General features: G+C 32.8%; 1 protein-coding gene and 1 non-coding gene across 3 annotated transcripts; both read right to left on the bottom strand.

The window, feature by feature from the left end:
* Nucleotides 1-1,097: 1,097 nt before the first annotated feature.
* On the bottom strand, nucleotides 1,098-7,074 carry LOC110718554 (thaumatin-like protein 1b). Of its 2 annotated transcripts, XM_021897404.1 has the most exons (3): nucleotides 5,865-7,068; nucleotides 1,598-1,698; nucleotides 1,098-1,494 (listed from the first exon to the last, which is right to left on the bottom strand). In XM_021897404.1, exons 1-3 carry the CDS (start codon nucleotides 6,638-6,640, stop codon nucleotides 1,487-1,489), a joined length of 885 nt encoding a protein of 294 aa, XP_021753096.1. In that variant the 5' UTR covers nucleotides 6,641-7,068; the 3' UTR covers nucleotides 1,098-1,486. The 2 variants fall into 2 exon arrangements, with proteins under 2 accessions (XP_021753096.1, XP_021753095.1); XM_021897403.1 differs by having other exon boundaries at nucleotides 1,098-1,698; nucleotides 5,865-7,074.
* Nucleotides 7,075-9,157: 2,083 nt separating this feature from the next.
* Nucleotides 9,158-9,229, bottom strand: TRNAP-UGG. The gene has a single exon. It is a non-coding gene; the product is annotated as a tRNA-Pro (tRNA).
* Between the last annotated feature and the right edge of the window lie 6,464 nt (nucleotides 9,230-15,693).

Raw genomic sequence — 15,693 nt, forward strand, 5'->3', positions numbered from 1 at the left:
CATTATGGTTAAAGAACACACCACTAGAACCAATAATGAAATGCAATAGTTAAGGAATAACTTTCGTTTTGACGTCATGTATATATTTTTAACTTTCTTGATGTCTATGTTGCATTTGCATATATCCATTGCTAGTTGTATCAATAAAAGTTACAGGTTATGAATTAAATTTTTGTTAGTATCATGCCCCTATAAATGAATTTCTTTCTACAATCTTAGAGCATCATAAATTCGTAATGTAAATTTTCCACTCCATAACTTATATAGTTAACCTTTTTCTCTCTTGCTTTAACTACCATTATTTGGATTTAGAGCAAATAAATTAAGACAGACGAAGTAGCTATACGCCTATACAGAGTAAGTAGCTGTACAGAGTACTCCATAGGTTTTAAATTAGGGATCTCAATTTCATTTTCCTCCATTTGTTTTCAATTTCAAGTAATTTGTTAACCATTAAACAAATAAAGAAAAAAATTGTCTTGGAGGAAGCTGTAGATTTTTTTTTTTTTTTTTTTTTTGAGACCCACTTTGTTGAAATAGCAGTATTGCTTTTGGTAAATCTTAAAGACCAGCCTTTTGCGCATTAAATCATGTTATTTTATGGGCATCTTTTCCTCAAAGTAGGGTCTCATTATCCTTCTTTCTACATTTGGGGCCACTTTATTCTTGCTTCTTCTCCATATTGGGGCCATATGTTCTTTATCTACTAGTATTCTTTCCTATTTACCTTGTTAAACTACCCCTAATGGCTTTGGTTACAACTCTTACAGGTTACATTTGGGCCATTGGCTTCACTCCCACTCAATTTGGGCCAGGCCGGCTATAGACTGAGAAAAACAGAGTTAAATTTTCATTTTAACTGTTCCAATGCTACCATGAATATATATTTTTTTGCTCTAAGTAGAAAGAAGGGGCTGTTTCGATTGAATATCAGGAGTGTACTTAATAGTCCATATAAATGGAAGCCGCAATCACTGGCTCATAGCAAATCAACCAGATGAGAACATGTTCTAAGCATACAACTAGCTACAAATCACAGCTCAATTATTCGACTTTAAGTCATAACCAAATAGTTTATCTGGAAGTAAAGCATCAAGTTATCTGGCCACAAAATTCAACTTGTAATAAGATTTGTGTAGTACAAACACAAGCTTTGACAGCATTTAAGATCAGCTGGGGATGAACCCCAACAGTAAAAGTTCTTCGAGGAATGGATATCTTTGCTGACATTGTTGAGTACAACATAGAATTACATTCTGTCAAAAACTAAAATATGCTCCTTAAATGAGCCGCTTATGGCAAGGGGGAAAAATGATATATACAGTTTGATTTGAGCAATATTTCAGATTATACATGACATTGAATTGTTCGTCTTTTCCCAGCATGTTTGAGCCAGGATTTCGGAGAAGAGGGCTTTGAAGGAAGATGGTAAAAGGTGAAAGGAAATGGGTAAAATAATGGGGTCGAAGACGCCCACTTCTCTTCACTACCGGCCTGGAAAAATCCCATCAATGTTAGTAAACAAGAATGAGATCCCAGAAAACAAAACGTAAAACTACTATCAAGGTACCAACAATAAGTAGAGGAATAGTCAGACCTGAGGATACTTTGCTGCCTCTTGAATGCAAGTACATCATTGTTTTGTTCACCAATGGTAGTTCACCTGCCATTACTCTTCGTTTACCCAGCAATTTCAAGCTACAAAAATTAGTCACAGTTTTATTGTGAGAAGCAGCCATTACAAAATGCATCAGAGCTTCACAGATATACTTCGTTGGGGGGGGAAGTACAGTTAGCATGCAATCACAATTAGTTAAAAAATTTCCACAGCTGTGCATAGTTTAACTAATGAACTACCCTAACTGCAGTGTAACAATCTAGATGAATTGGTATGTGCATCATACAGTAAGAAGATTGAAAAGGCAGAAGTAAATTTAGTGGAATATGAAGGGGGAAAAATCATTTGTAACATATTAGAGTTGGCTAAGATGAACTGTTTCCCGAACAAACAAAGATAATTTAAGAGTGACAATAGGGAAGATCAAAGTGGTCACCAGATTCATTAAGTTGTATAAAAAAGTCACATTCCTAAGGTCTCAAAGGTGGATCAATTAATTAAAAGGCTAATCAACCACTTCACACATTAAACTTCAGCATTCTCTGAGCAGTATAGTGCCAAATTAAATCCAGAATTTAACCGATGAATATCCAGATTAGATGACACGTACAGTATGCAGACCAGGGGAAACTATTTGAAGTGAATGCAAGATGAAATAAGTAAATAGTATTAGAGAAAAGTACTCCAGTTTAAAAGTTTCACTAGAAAAAGGACAAGCCGCACATCTACACATACTACAAGCTAAAGCCTTTTCACAAGTCATAATTCGAACACAAAATTTACAGATATCAGCCTATCATATCTTTGAATATTACTCCCTCCGTCCCATGATATTTTTCACAGTTGGAATTAGAAAGGAGATTCAGAAAGATTGTCAAGTGTTAAAGCTCCATGGTAATATGACCAAGCTGTCAATGTACACATTAAAATCCCCTGATCAAGACAGGAAATTTCCACTGATTGCTTGACCTTGGGCATATAATCTGTATACCAATCATAAGAATTAGAGTGGATTGTAGCAGATATATCTATAAGTATGATGAGCCCTCTTTCTACTTGAAGAAATGACCTATTACTTCCCATCCTGTTTCTGCCCATACCAGCTATTAAAAATTAGATTAATTTTGTAGAGAATATTCAGCATTACTTTATGGCTGATGACTCAGGGAAGATATTGCCATCGCTAGTTAAGCATAACAATGGGGACTAAGTTTTTAGTTTTTTCACCATTTGGGACCTCAGTCTTTTTTTTCCACCTTTTGGGACCTCTAGTTAACAATCCGGCAAACTAACCCTTGTTTAACTCACCGGAGCAAAAACTTAGTCCCTTCATTGAATTTCATGTAAAAAAAACAGTCCCTTCATTAAATAAATGTCAATTCCAAAAAGATAGGTCCTTCAAATTCTTATCTCCTAAAAAATAACTGAAGGAAATTTAAGTACAATTTTTTAAACTGTTATTTATCCAAATACTGAAGGATTTTTATTTTTTTTATTTTTTTTATTTTTTGTGTACCGTATTTATTTATTAAAAATAAAATTACCAAGAAATATGGGGCCGGAGTTATATTTGCTTGGTAATTGAAAAGATAATTAAGTATCGTTGTTGTATCGAATCTATTATATAATTTAAGAGTCGGTTTTAACGAGAATGCTCAAAATCCCCATTTCTCCAACTTAAATCCTATCAAATTTAAATTTAATAAAAATGAAATACGTTTATAAATTAATTTTTAACCCAAGCTAGTATGAAAAAAAATATTTATAAAGCAAATTTTATTTTTGGTTAAACGTTTATAAATTTATTTTTAAAAAATCAACCCAATTAATTTTTTAGAACCTCTTCACATCCACTGCATATCACTCTTGTAATAAGGGATAGAAAGATAATTACCATATTGAATGGTACATACATGCATAATAAACTTGGTGAGCAAGGCTTTCAATTAGTCATTTCTGGCTAATTACCGCTCTAAAAAAATATTAACGCTCTAAACATGGTGCATGTGAGAGATTTTTAAACAATTTTGAGTTTTCTGTTTTATTATTATTATTATTATTATTTGGAGGAAATTATTTTGTGCACGTATAAATTAATACTCTAAATAAATTTGAGTATTTAATTTTAGCCTTAGTTTTTACAATATTGATAGATCTATTATTCTATAATATTTGTGGTATTCTTAGCCTCACTTTTAGGGGACTATCTTTTTTCTATATAGGGGACTATCTTTTTTCTATACGGGGGACTATCATTTTAGGTTCACTTTATAGGGGACTATCTTTTTAACTCACCCACAATTGATATTTTGCCGGAAAAGTCACTTGAGGTCCCAAAAGGTGAAAAAATAAAAGTGAGGTCCCAAAAGGTGACAAAAAGTAAAAAGATAATCCCCATCTTTATACTTAACTCGTTTCTAGGGGTCATAGAATTCTAAAAGATGAGCAATCAAAGGATACTTTCATATGTTTGAAATTGAAATCAGCTTCCTTTGCTCTAATGCATGAAGGATTGTTATCATATTAATTTCAACTACACCTTCTCCTCGTGTGTTTCAACAGGAGATGCATATAGCAGGGGTTAGGAAAATACTATCCTTGACAGTTTGGAAGTGTCAAGATAAAGAAAGGGCTTTGAATGTTTTTATCAAAGCCTCAGTAAAAGCAAACAATGCATAAATTTTATTTTTTAAGGTCTCTTAGGTGAGATTGATTCTGTTCTTTCTGCTGTAAGATCAAATATGTTCATCTGCATCCCTTTCAGAAGCTGTTAGTTTTAGCATCCAGTTTAATACCTTAATACCTATATCCTAAAGTATGTTGGAGAGACTACTTTAGAGCTTTTTAGGAGCAATAGTGCAATAGTAGTACTCTATTGCATCCCTCTCATCTGATAAAAAAGAATAAGACCATTTTTCTAGAAATTTGAATAACCTGCTAAGCATAAGAGCAATACTATCACTTAAGGTAGGAATTTTATGAAGACTATTAAAAGTGGTGAATTATCTCAGGTTAAACCAATAGGAACAATTACAGAGCACTAAGAATTCAGCTTCAATAAAAGTTTGCCTTAAGAAGGCAGTGACAAAAACTTGCATATATTAACTAACGAGATAAAGTAAGAGAGACCAGATCCTCAATGGAAGGGCTTAGTGCCCAGAACTAATGATCAAAATAATATTTCAGCAAGGTTCTTTCATTAGTACAATGGGATTAAGGCTTTGATTGATTGATTAATTGATTGTTCTTTCATTAGTACAGGCTCCATTTGACATTGGCAGTCATGCAGCTCTCACCGACTTACTTTCAACTATTCAATAACAATCTTTTGCCATTCAGCCACAATCCGTTAGGCTAGCAATAGCTTCATTTAGGGCTCTACTACTTTTCCTCCTTTAGTTTACCGACTCAATATTCTTATCTGTATCTCGTTAATGAACCAAAAGCTCATCCATCATAAGGTTACAAGTTATAATAACAAATGGGGGCTTCACTAAAAGCATCTAAACCTTGTTAGAAGTTCATTTTCGAACATTCTCTCCTCTTAACATGTTAATGTTATTACCTTGCCGCCATTTACACCAACTTACTTCTTCGTAATACAAGTTACATGTCCTAACTCCGGTTAACACCAAGGATCCACTTGACTTGGGACTAGCCCTATATTATCACCCACGACTCAACAAGACGTCTATGTTGTTGTCCAGGCAACAAGGGTTTGATTCTCGTTGGAAAGGTTATGTACTTATAGGCAGATTGCATTCTAGGGCCCTGTAGGAAGCACTAGACATATAAGCCACATCATACTTCGTACTAAAGTCCACATTGATATGCCAACTCACAAATCTGGTTAAGCAAACCCAAGTGGACTGCCACATAACTTACTAACTATCCTAAACTGACCCAACAAGCAACCACATGAATTATTAGCACATTTTCAATTATTAATATATTTTTGTCCATTATTATTGTCATCAATTTAAATCAATTACAAGCAGCTCACATCAACTTAATAATTCATTACCCCTGATTTTTTTTAATAACACACATCAAACCAACTGAACGAACCAATCGCAATTCGCAAGTGTCACCTAGTCAACTACACGGAGTAACTTATTTAGTTGGTTAAAGTTTTGTTGACGACTTAAGATCAGATAAAGTAAAAAGCTTAACACCTAAGCTAAACCAATAATACATGAACAACAAGAATTTCAAAAGCAAAAGCAAGAAAAGAAAACCTAATTACCTTGTGTAAGGAGGCGGGCAAAAGACGATAATATAATCAGCATTTCCGCAAGTGAAAGTACTCGTCTTATCATCATACGCGTAGCTATACGCGCGTGGGCAAGCCTCCTTGAAAAACACCGAGTACACCGACGGCGGACACGTGTCAGGCGTATTATAACTTTCACTACAACAATACCGTGGGTCCCCAAACGCCTCACACGCGCTCTTACATGCGACGGCAGTTTTCGACCTCACTTTCACACTCCCATTCCCACGCGCCGCCGCAACACTAAGCTCTCTAGGACACGCGCGGTTAATATCGACGAGACATCCGGTGGGGCTACAGTCGCCGCCGCGGCCTCCACGTGGCACGACGAGGATAGGAAGATTGTAACCGTCGACGAGGCTGACGTCATAGAAGTCAAGCCCACCAGCGCCGTTGAGGGTGAACTCAGCTAAGGTTGCCGGAGGGATTGCGCCGGCGCCGGAGCATTCGAGTTTACCGGAGGCGCAGTCTCCGGTAAGGCAGACCAGTTTTCCGGCAGAGGGGTCGCCGGAGCAGAGGGTTCGGGCCCAAAGTCGGCCCGACCAGGATCTTGGGAAATGGAAAGTGCGGGATTTTCCGGCGGAGAGAGAGAACCCGGTGGTCGGAAGAGGAGGGGAATTTGCACCGGAGAGTAAGCCCGGCCATACTGTGTGTCTGCACTTGTTTACTAGTCGGAATTTTGCGGCGTAAATTGTTTGGGAGGAGAGAGAAAGGACGAAGATGAAGAAGAAGACGAAGATGTTAGCCATTGAAAGAAGGGAATGAGATAGTTTGCCGGGAAAATACAAAGGGGGATTTTGTAAAAAAAGAATGATGAAGAATTAAAGCTAGTTTTCCACTTCACTAATGTTTATTTCTGGTTTGTTCTTTTGATTAATTGCTTTTGGGTTCTTGAATCTTTTACCTGTTTCTTCTTTCTTTAGCTTTAATTTCCTTTTTTATCATCTTTTCTTTAATCAGGTTTATGTGAGGGTTTGTTGGTTTGATCGTGGTTTAGAAGTCGCTTTAGCACACGTAAATTCTTCTATCAGACGGTCAAGAATGAAGTAATAATTGCAGTAAGATGAAATTTTTTTACTGAATTTTGTAGAACTTGGTAACCACACTCACTACACTAGTCAACAGAAGTCCAAGGCCTTTCCAAAGCAAGATTCACACTATGTTATTTTTAAGGACTTTTTGTGAAAAACTACTTTATGTATTTCAGTTTTTGTGAAAAACTACCTTATTAAAAAAATATTGTAAAACACAACCTTATAAACATTTTATGTTGTATAAAATCCACTTTATAAAATGCTTAATGTTGTAAGAAGCTACATTTTCGCCGGATTATTGCATTGAATAAGAGATGTTAAATGCCCCATTTTCAATTATTTTTTCTCCTTTTTCCACCCAATTTCTCCATAGCCCCCTTCATAACCCCTAGTTTCCCTTCTCTTTCATTGTTAAATTAAGCACATGGTAGCAACTTACAACATTTAGTTTCTATAAGTTAGTTTCTTACAACAATTTTTTTATAAGGTAGTTTTTCACAAAATTTGATGTATATAAGGTAGTTTTTCACAAAAAATCCTATTTTTAAATCATGTGATTGATTTTTACGGTTGAAAAGCCATTGAAGTGGTCCATTATACTATAGCAAAATTAAGTTTAACTTGATTAACTTATTCTCCTTTTGGCTATTCCCTTCAAACTTTTTAAATTTTTTGGAAAGGTTTTATCGAGGATTTGAGAGAGGTTATAAATTCACATTTGAATATGTACTGACATACGAGTAATTGAGTACTCAATAAATAGAGTGAGGGTCAATTTATATATTCAACATTGAATATAAAAGTTAATCTTAGAATATCATCATATAACTGCAAAATAAATCCAACCAAAATTTCTAATTGAAGGTTGGATGGTGATAACATTTAAAGGGTTAGTGAGGCATCTACGAGTCAAATGCAGTTGGTTAGTCATTAGAGATTCCAATGAAATCTAAAGCAATTGGATAGAAGAGTAGGAGCGCTTTAGACTTATAAAACTTAGAGATATACATTAATAGACTTGAACACATACTCCATAGTGTATATAGCTAGGAGCAGTGGCGGAACTAGAATTTTTAAGTGAGGGGGACCAAGATCATATCTATGTATGTGTAATTTCGCAACTATTATTGAGTTTGTTGATTACATTTACTATAAAAAAATAAATACAAGAATTAAACTCTTGACATCTTGTCCACTATCACAGGGCAAAAACCAACTCCTCTACACTAAAACTTATAACAAGTATAAGAAAAATTTAAATTTTACCTTGAGCCAAGGGAAGGCCATGGCCCACCCCAGCCCCTCCTTGGCTCCGCCCTTGGCTAGGAGGGAGAGAAAATGAAGCCTAACATATTAAAGTTCATGTATATGTGTTTTTTTCTAAAAACAAAAGGTGGTAAAAAAATAAATATTAAAAAAACTTCTTCATGAAGGGAATTTTTAATGTATCGTAAAAAAGAACAATAACAAAAGTAAAGTTATTACAAACATATTTCGCGATTTTCAGATGACCTGTTGCACAATTTTATTCTCTATAGATATGATGAATGGTAATCCACATGTACAAGCATCATTAGAGAAATTGATTTTGGCACCCCAAAAATTGATTCTGCCACACCTTTTTGTGAGTAAAGTATATAAACTTGTACTTTCATAATGAGTGTGCCAAAATCATTTTCCTATAATCATATGGATAGAAGATAGTGGTCTTTAATTAAACCATGTTTCATAGCAAGAGAAATTAAGTTTATAATGAATTCATTTTTCATTTATCGTATTTGTATCCCTCTATACAAGATTGGTGTTGTTTTTGTAAAGACTAATCATTTTAGAAAATAAAGCCAATATTCCTAAGAATTGTACTTCATGTATCAAATGCATGTTCCTTAGCCCTCCTCCTCCTTATAGAACAAAAGAATTTATGTAATCAACTTTGATTAGTTTTGATTATACAAGCTGTTGGGCTAGAAGCCTAGAAGTATGCAAATTGTAAGCAGTACAACAACAGAACAGAAGAATATGCAAATTTGCCACCAACTTTGATCACATAGCTGTTGGGCTAGAAGCTTTTGATTGGCCGAAAATAAATGGGCCAGTAATAGGATCTTAGAACTGGGTCACAGAAGGCCTGGTCTCTGAATGTGCAAAAAGTCAGGCCCATATCAGTATAACAGATCCACCTCCAAAGTCCAAATGGAAGGAGCCAAAATATTAAAGTAGAACTAAAAAATGGGGGCGTTCCGAGAATCGAACTCGGGACCTCTTGCACCCAAAGCAAGAATCATACCACTAGACCAAACGCCCACTGATATGAATTTTGTGGAAAACAAAATATAGTATTAATTATCAATCATTTTTTTTACGAAAATTATTCATTTCATATTTTTTTCTTTTTCTTGGATTCTGCCTTTTTTTATTTTTTATTTTTTTTTGACAAGAGTGACTAATAACGAGAACAACAACTACTCAAAATGACCAAAATAAAAGCCCACGCCATCGAGCTTTCCCAGCCAACCAATGCACAGGAGTCACCCAGCCAAGAGGGACCTTAGTAACCCTGTAGGCAGAAAAATTTAAAAGAGTACGCCTATTTTGATATTTATTTTAGTGGAATTTCAATATAAACTTGACTAACAATTTATTTTCCTGTTTTTTTTTTTTTATTTTAAGAAAAAAATGTACTAAAATTTTTGCAAATTGTTAAGTTCACATGTAATATAAGACTGAGGACAAGCATTTGATTAAAATTAAGAGCACAAACATGAAACATGGAATGAAGCCCATAGAAAAAGGGTAAACATGATGGTGTGTTCATAGCCTTAAAAATTGACTTTTTATTATCCATACATACTCACAATAAATAATAATGCTGCCACCATCAATTGTAAACACAGGTATGCTAATCGAGCTGACCACCAATCAATGCATAAGTAACGAGTGATCAGAACAAGCAAAAAGTGTTAACGAATAGATTACAACAATAAAGATTTCGAAAATTGGCGACCCACATTTTTAGTAACTTCATCATCATCTTTAAGTCAAATGTTTCTTCATGTTGTTTGCTCTAAAGCAAAAGTTTATCTTTGATCTCAATCATTATTAGAACAATTATGTTTCACACTATATCTAGAACCAAAACTTTTGTTCTTAAAAAGTTGTTTGAACAAGGTAAACTGTGGCAAACGATCGACTTGGTGTATGTATTTCATTTTAGGTCTTATTTGAGTGATTAGTCATTATGTTTAAGACTACTCAAGTCACATTTGGGGTTGGGATGATTGTCAATCACCTTCTTGTGATAAATGATTAGTAATGGTCACGTTAATATATATTGGCTTAGGGCATACGATTCAGGTACACCAATTTAAGCTTTGTTCTTCTTCAACTTATTATAATATTTCGTATATATATGACATATTCTTGTAAATATAAGAGTAGATTAGAGATCAAATTATAAAGATATATTTCATATAACTACTAAAATCAAACTAGAAAGATCCAGAGCACACCAAACCTAAAATAAAAAAATAATCTCAAAACACTTTAAATAAGGCGAAGAGAAAATAGTCTAGTTTTATAGTGGCCTGGGTAATGGAGCTTTATTTGGATAGCTTGAGAGGCATAATTGTAACATCTTATCAATACTCAATTAAGTAAATATCCGAGTGGACTATTAGTCAGCACACCTTCAATCCATCATCATAGCCTATTGATCAAATTATATATCAAAGGCTTATAACTGTTATAAGTTGCTTGTTACCCTTTATTTATATGTCCTAGCATGTATGATAGATGTGTTGGTTGCTCATCATGATCAACTTTAGCGTGATACACACCAACATGTTTTTTTTTCAATAGATTTGCGAGCAACTTAACTATGGTGTGGACGCCTCCATGGCATGCTTATTTTTCAGAGCAGCAAAACATAATAAACATTGCTTGTCGATTTATTTCATCATATCATATATTATGAACTAAGTATGTAAACTTTTGTGCATCCAAGGAAATTCAGTGGGTCAGAGTTAAATACCTTCAACATAAATTTACTCAAAATACGTCAGATAAAGTAACTTAGGCAATCAAGTTATACTAATAACAGTGTATTAAAATTAATCATAGAATTTTAATGCACTATTCATAAGATTAATCTTTTGATTGATTTGGTCATTTGACAGATATATAATAAAAAAACCATGACTGTTAATTCAAAATTATATACTCAGTATAATTTAATGTGTGTGCATTTTTACTTCATATAATCTCGACCATGCATATAAAAACATTAGAAAACTAAACCATCAAATAACTCGATTGTCTCAATAGGATCCAATCTTTAATATCTTTACTTCGGAAACCATGTTCAAATAATTTGAATCACTTGTAACATACTCCCTACTCGATTGAGAATTGAGGGTATCACACAATTCGAAGTGCGTGGAAGCCCATATAATCTGATGATACAATCAGCTAATGTAGCAGGACTGAGCATGCAGTGGGCACTGCTAAGCAAGACATTATAGTCTGAAATATCAGAGAATGTTAAGCTAAAAGTAATGTGTTAAAATCATACAGTATGTGACTAATTTATAACAGTTTAACACTGTAACAGAATATAAATGTACAGACCTGTCATTCATGCGCACACAATATATCCGTGATATGCAAATTAACTAGCATTAGGGTTAGCCCGATATTTCATGAAATGGCAGGTTAAATGATTAATTTTATAGTGGGTAATTTCAATCAAAGGTATTTTCTTGAAAATGGGTATACTTTTTAAGTTTCACCACAAATTATTCAATGAGTGGACTCTTTTAATTATATTAGGTGTTTATGCTGCAAAATTGCTAATAATTGTATTTGTATAATTGTCATTTGTCACATGTTCATCTACATTAATTGATCTTGTATTCTTGTGTCACATGACTCACATTCTATATATTGTATTGTGAACGAAGAAAATCTAGTCTAAACACCATCCAAATTCACAATTCGATAACTCATTTTGTTGGAACGAAGTAGAATTGAAGCTAAAAACATAGAAACTCAATACATCTAAGTCCATCTTTCGATATCAAAATAAAAGTAATACCTAAAGCATGTTAAAAACACCTAATATGGTATCCACAAGACCCCAACACAAAAGCCAACATTATAGGTTGAAGCATATAACAAAAATACAGTATATATATAGAATGAAAAGAAACACTAGAACGCCAAATCTCTAGAAAGTAACAACAAAAGCTCAATGAGTGATGCTCTCTTTTACTAATTTTGAAAAAAAATAATAATAAATAAATAAAGGTTAATGAAACCAGTTAATTATTGATGGAATATCTTTATGTAGCAGTGAAATTCGTTAGAGTTTAATTAAGTGATTACATTGCATAATGTAACTATGCAACCAGTTACATATAGGTTCATAGGGCATTCAATAAGCAAGCCACTAGGCACTTGAAAGGGCATGCCAAGGTTAAACCGATGTGGCAATGTGTTCATAATGGACCAATTTCATATGTTAATATGTAGCATAGTTACAACATCAATGCAAAGTAATATCTTGATTCCCTCTCTCATATCATCACGCGTCTAATCAAGTCAGATGCGTATAAAGCTCAATATATAATGAATTCGAATTCCTTCGTTCCACATTTTATGAATCAATTGTGTGTCACTTTTTTTTATCTTCCAGATAACTTTTGATTCATTTGATATTAATCATAGTGCATACTTCGTACAATACTCACTGATAATGATATTTGTTGTACTTAACTTTCACAAATATTATCTATTGAAAAATATTCTAAGAACATTGAGGATAGATTGTTTTCAAAGGCATTAGACATGTGTAACAGTGTAAGCATATGTGATATGTGAGTGACATAACCTAGCTAGTTCAAAATTGCGGTCAAAGAAATGTCAAGATTCTTATTTGTTTGGATATGAGAATTTATATTCATGGTCAAATGTATATGCAAATATGCTTTTAAAGTCTTTATCAAATGAAATCCAGTAGTTGAAGTTGAAGTAATCAAACAAAGCTTTGAACAATATAAAATGTGAGTAATGTATACACTTTTTTGGACAAATTTTCTCCTTCAAATTCACTACTGTTTTTCTTCCATTACTTTTTTTGGGCATTTCTAGTACACACAAAATACATAATGTTAATTTCTTTTTGTAATTTTGCTGACTGTATTTATTCCTCAATGCACTTTTCTAAAACCACATTTTCCAGCATTTTTTTTTTATTTTTTTTTGTTCATATTAATATTTTTGAAAAAAATAAATGGTGAAATGAGCTTGTTTTCCTTTGCTGAAAAGCATTCAGAGTTGGCCTCTCTCACCACTCTGAAAGAATGGAATTCTGAGTCGAGAGTTGGGACCATGCTTTCATCCACTCTGAAAATGCTTTTTGTTTCATTTTTTAATTTTTGTATTTTTGTTAGGGAATTGTTTCCGCATTTTCCTACAAAGTTTTCAGCTCGCATAAACTAGTTTATCTCCGTATACTAGAGAATCTTCTTGGTCAAAGAAATGAGTTCAAAAATTCTTCTATTGTTTTTATGCACTATATTTACCCATTATGAATTCTAAATACACACGGAGTAACTCCTTACTTGTGTGGAAAACCTTATATTAGCTATGGAGTATTATAGAGAATTTATAGCAACAAAAGCCAAAAGGCGAATTGTTTGTCTGATGGATAACATGCAATAGCAAAATCACATCTCATAGTTCAAAGTACTCCGCTTCTCAACCTCTAAATCTCGTGTTTTTTTATATGCATAAATTTTCATTACTATTCAATACCAACTTTATATTGACAATGAGAAATTGCATAGAGAGCATTGCGATAATGAGTTTCTTGACAACATATAATCACATCATACATGACATTTAACAAATTTTCGCAGAATTATCTAACAGGTGCATTATAATTACTATCAGCAGAATTATCACCATCATTTATTAACCTATCAAAGAATTATCAAAATTGAGCATATCCAACCCCACATCATATACCAATCCAAAAAATTAAAATGGGCATACTTGATTCTTGAAAATTAATAGTAATAATTTCTTAGTCTTTAAAAATAATAGTATTGGAAAAAGATAATTCCCTTTTGAAGGTAGAAAATGAAGATGATTATGTTATAGGATATTGGGCCGTGATGGGGAAGGCCAAAGTGGGGTTTACAAACCGAGTCCAGAAAGGATGGGGTGAAGGCCGATAGAAAGGGGCATGTGATAAAAGCAACTTTGTTATTCTTATAAAGCGACCACGCTCGTTTTGTTGCAATCATTTGGTCTACTTTGAGAGTATTATTTCTACCCACTCTCTTCCTTATAATCCCTTACCTTTTCTTTTCCCATTTTACCCTTTCTTTATTTTTTTGTCTTCCCTAGTTTTATTTTAATTACCTTGTTCTTCTAACCCCCTTTTTATTGTTCCCTTATTGTAATCTTTATAATGGACTTCATGATTATCTTAATTAAGATTTAGTAATATATGTACTCCATTTTTGTGTTTTATGTTTAGCTAATGATGTCATTATTACGTATCATATTGTCTTATGTGGACGTTGGGAAGACAACTTAATCAATTTGGGAATACTTTAATATATATGATCAACATTATTTTATACAAATTAATACTATAAGACACTTTAGTTAGATTTGTTTCAAAGAATATCAAAGTTTGTTAAGGCTTTTTAAATCTTTATCTTAGAAATCAAACATTTTGATTGATTTTGAACGATGTATAAAAATTCGAATACAATAAGTTTTCGTTAATATATATATACACAAGTTCATGTGAAGGAGTATGTAACTCAAAATAAGTTAAAAGAAAACGCCCATAATCTATTTTATTGTTTTGTTTTTAATTGTGAATTTATAATTATAATGTAACATATTGAAAATTAAATATTGATATCGTCATGGCTTTACTATGGGCATTGAATTTCTACCGCTAATGATTTTGACCATATTAATTCATAGAAAACAAAGTGTGATTGATAAACCTCTTGAATATATTTTTTAGCTCGAAAAAGCATAAACAAATTTAGAAATAGCTAAACGCCAAAAGTTTTAGAAGTTGGTGATTTGTTAGAGTGAAAGTTAATTTTCTTCTTTATATACAAACTAAGTTAGAACCCGTGTGATACACGATTTATATAAAATCTATATAAGAATTATGCACCTTGTACGAAAAAAATGAGTAATTTTAAAATTTTAGATTTTCATCAAAATTATGATATAGATACGGTTCAACGTTACCTAATACATATTTCAATGTAGGAGGCAATTTATTATTATAATGTTTAAAATTATTTCAATTTCCTAGGATAAAGTGATAGGTTTTAGTAATAATGTAGAAACTTCCAATATTTAAATTTAAATTTAAAATGTTAAATATGATAGCTCTGTAAAAAAAAAAAAATAATAATAAAAAAATGACATCATCCTAGCACTTAGGCGGGAATTTTTTTATTAAGGGAACGACATATAGACAGTGGTGACGTCAGCATACTCTGTTTTAGTAATAGTTAATAGATTACAAGGGTGATTTTTTTGTTGAATCCTAGCATCTTGAATTGTACATCATATAACTAAATGCTATGATCATCAATTGCTGATTTTTTTTTTTTGTTTAGATATTTTAAATTTATGAGTCATGAACTATAAATCATAGTTTAGTACTTCACTGTATTTTATTTTCTTATACACTTCTTCAACATTGCAGACTATTTATTTATTTTTGC

Source organism: Chenopodium quinoa, unplaced genomic scaffold, assembly GCF_001683475.1.
Source record: "Chenopodium quinoa cultivar QQ74 unplaced genomic scaffold, ASM168347v1, whole genome shotgun sequence".
Classification (NCBI taxonomy): Eukaryota; Viridiplantae; Streptophyta; class Magnoliopsida; order Caryophyllales; family Amaranthaceae; genus Chenopodium; species Chenopodium quinoa.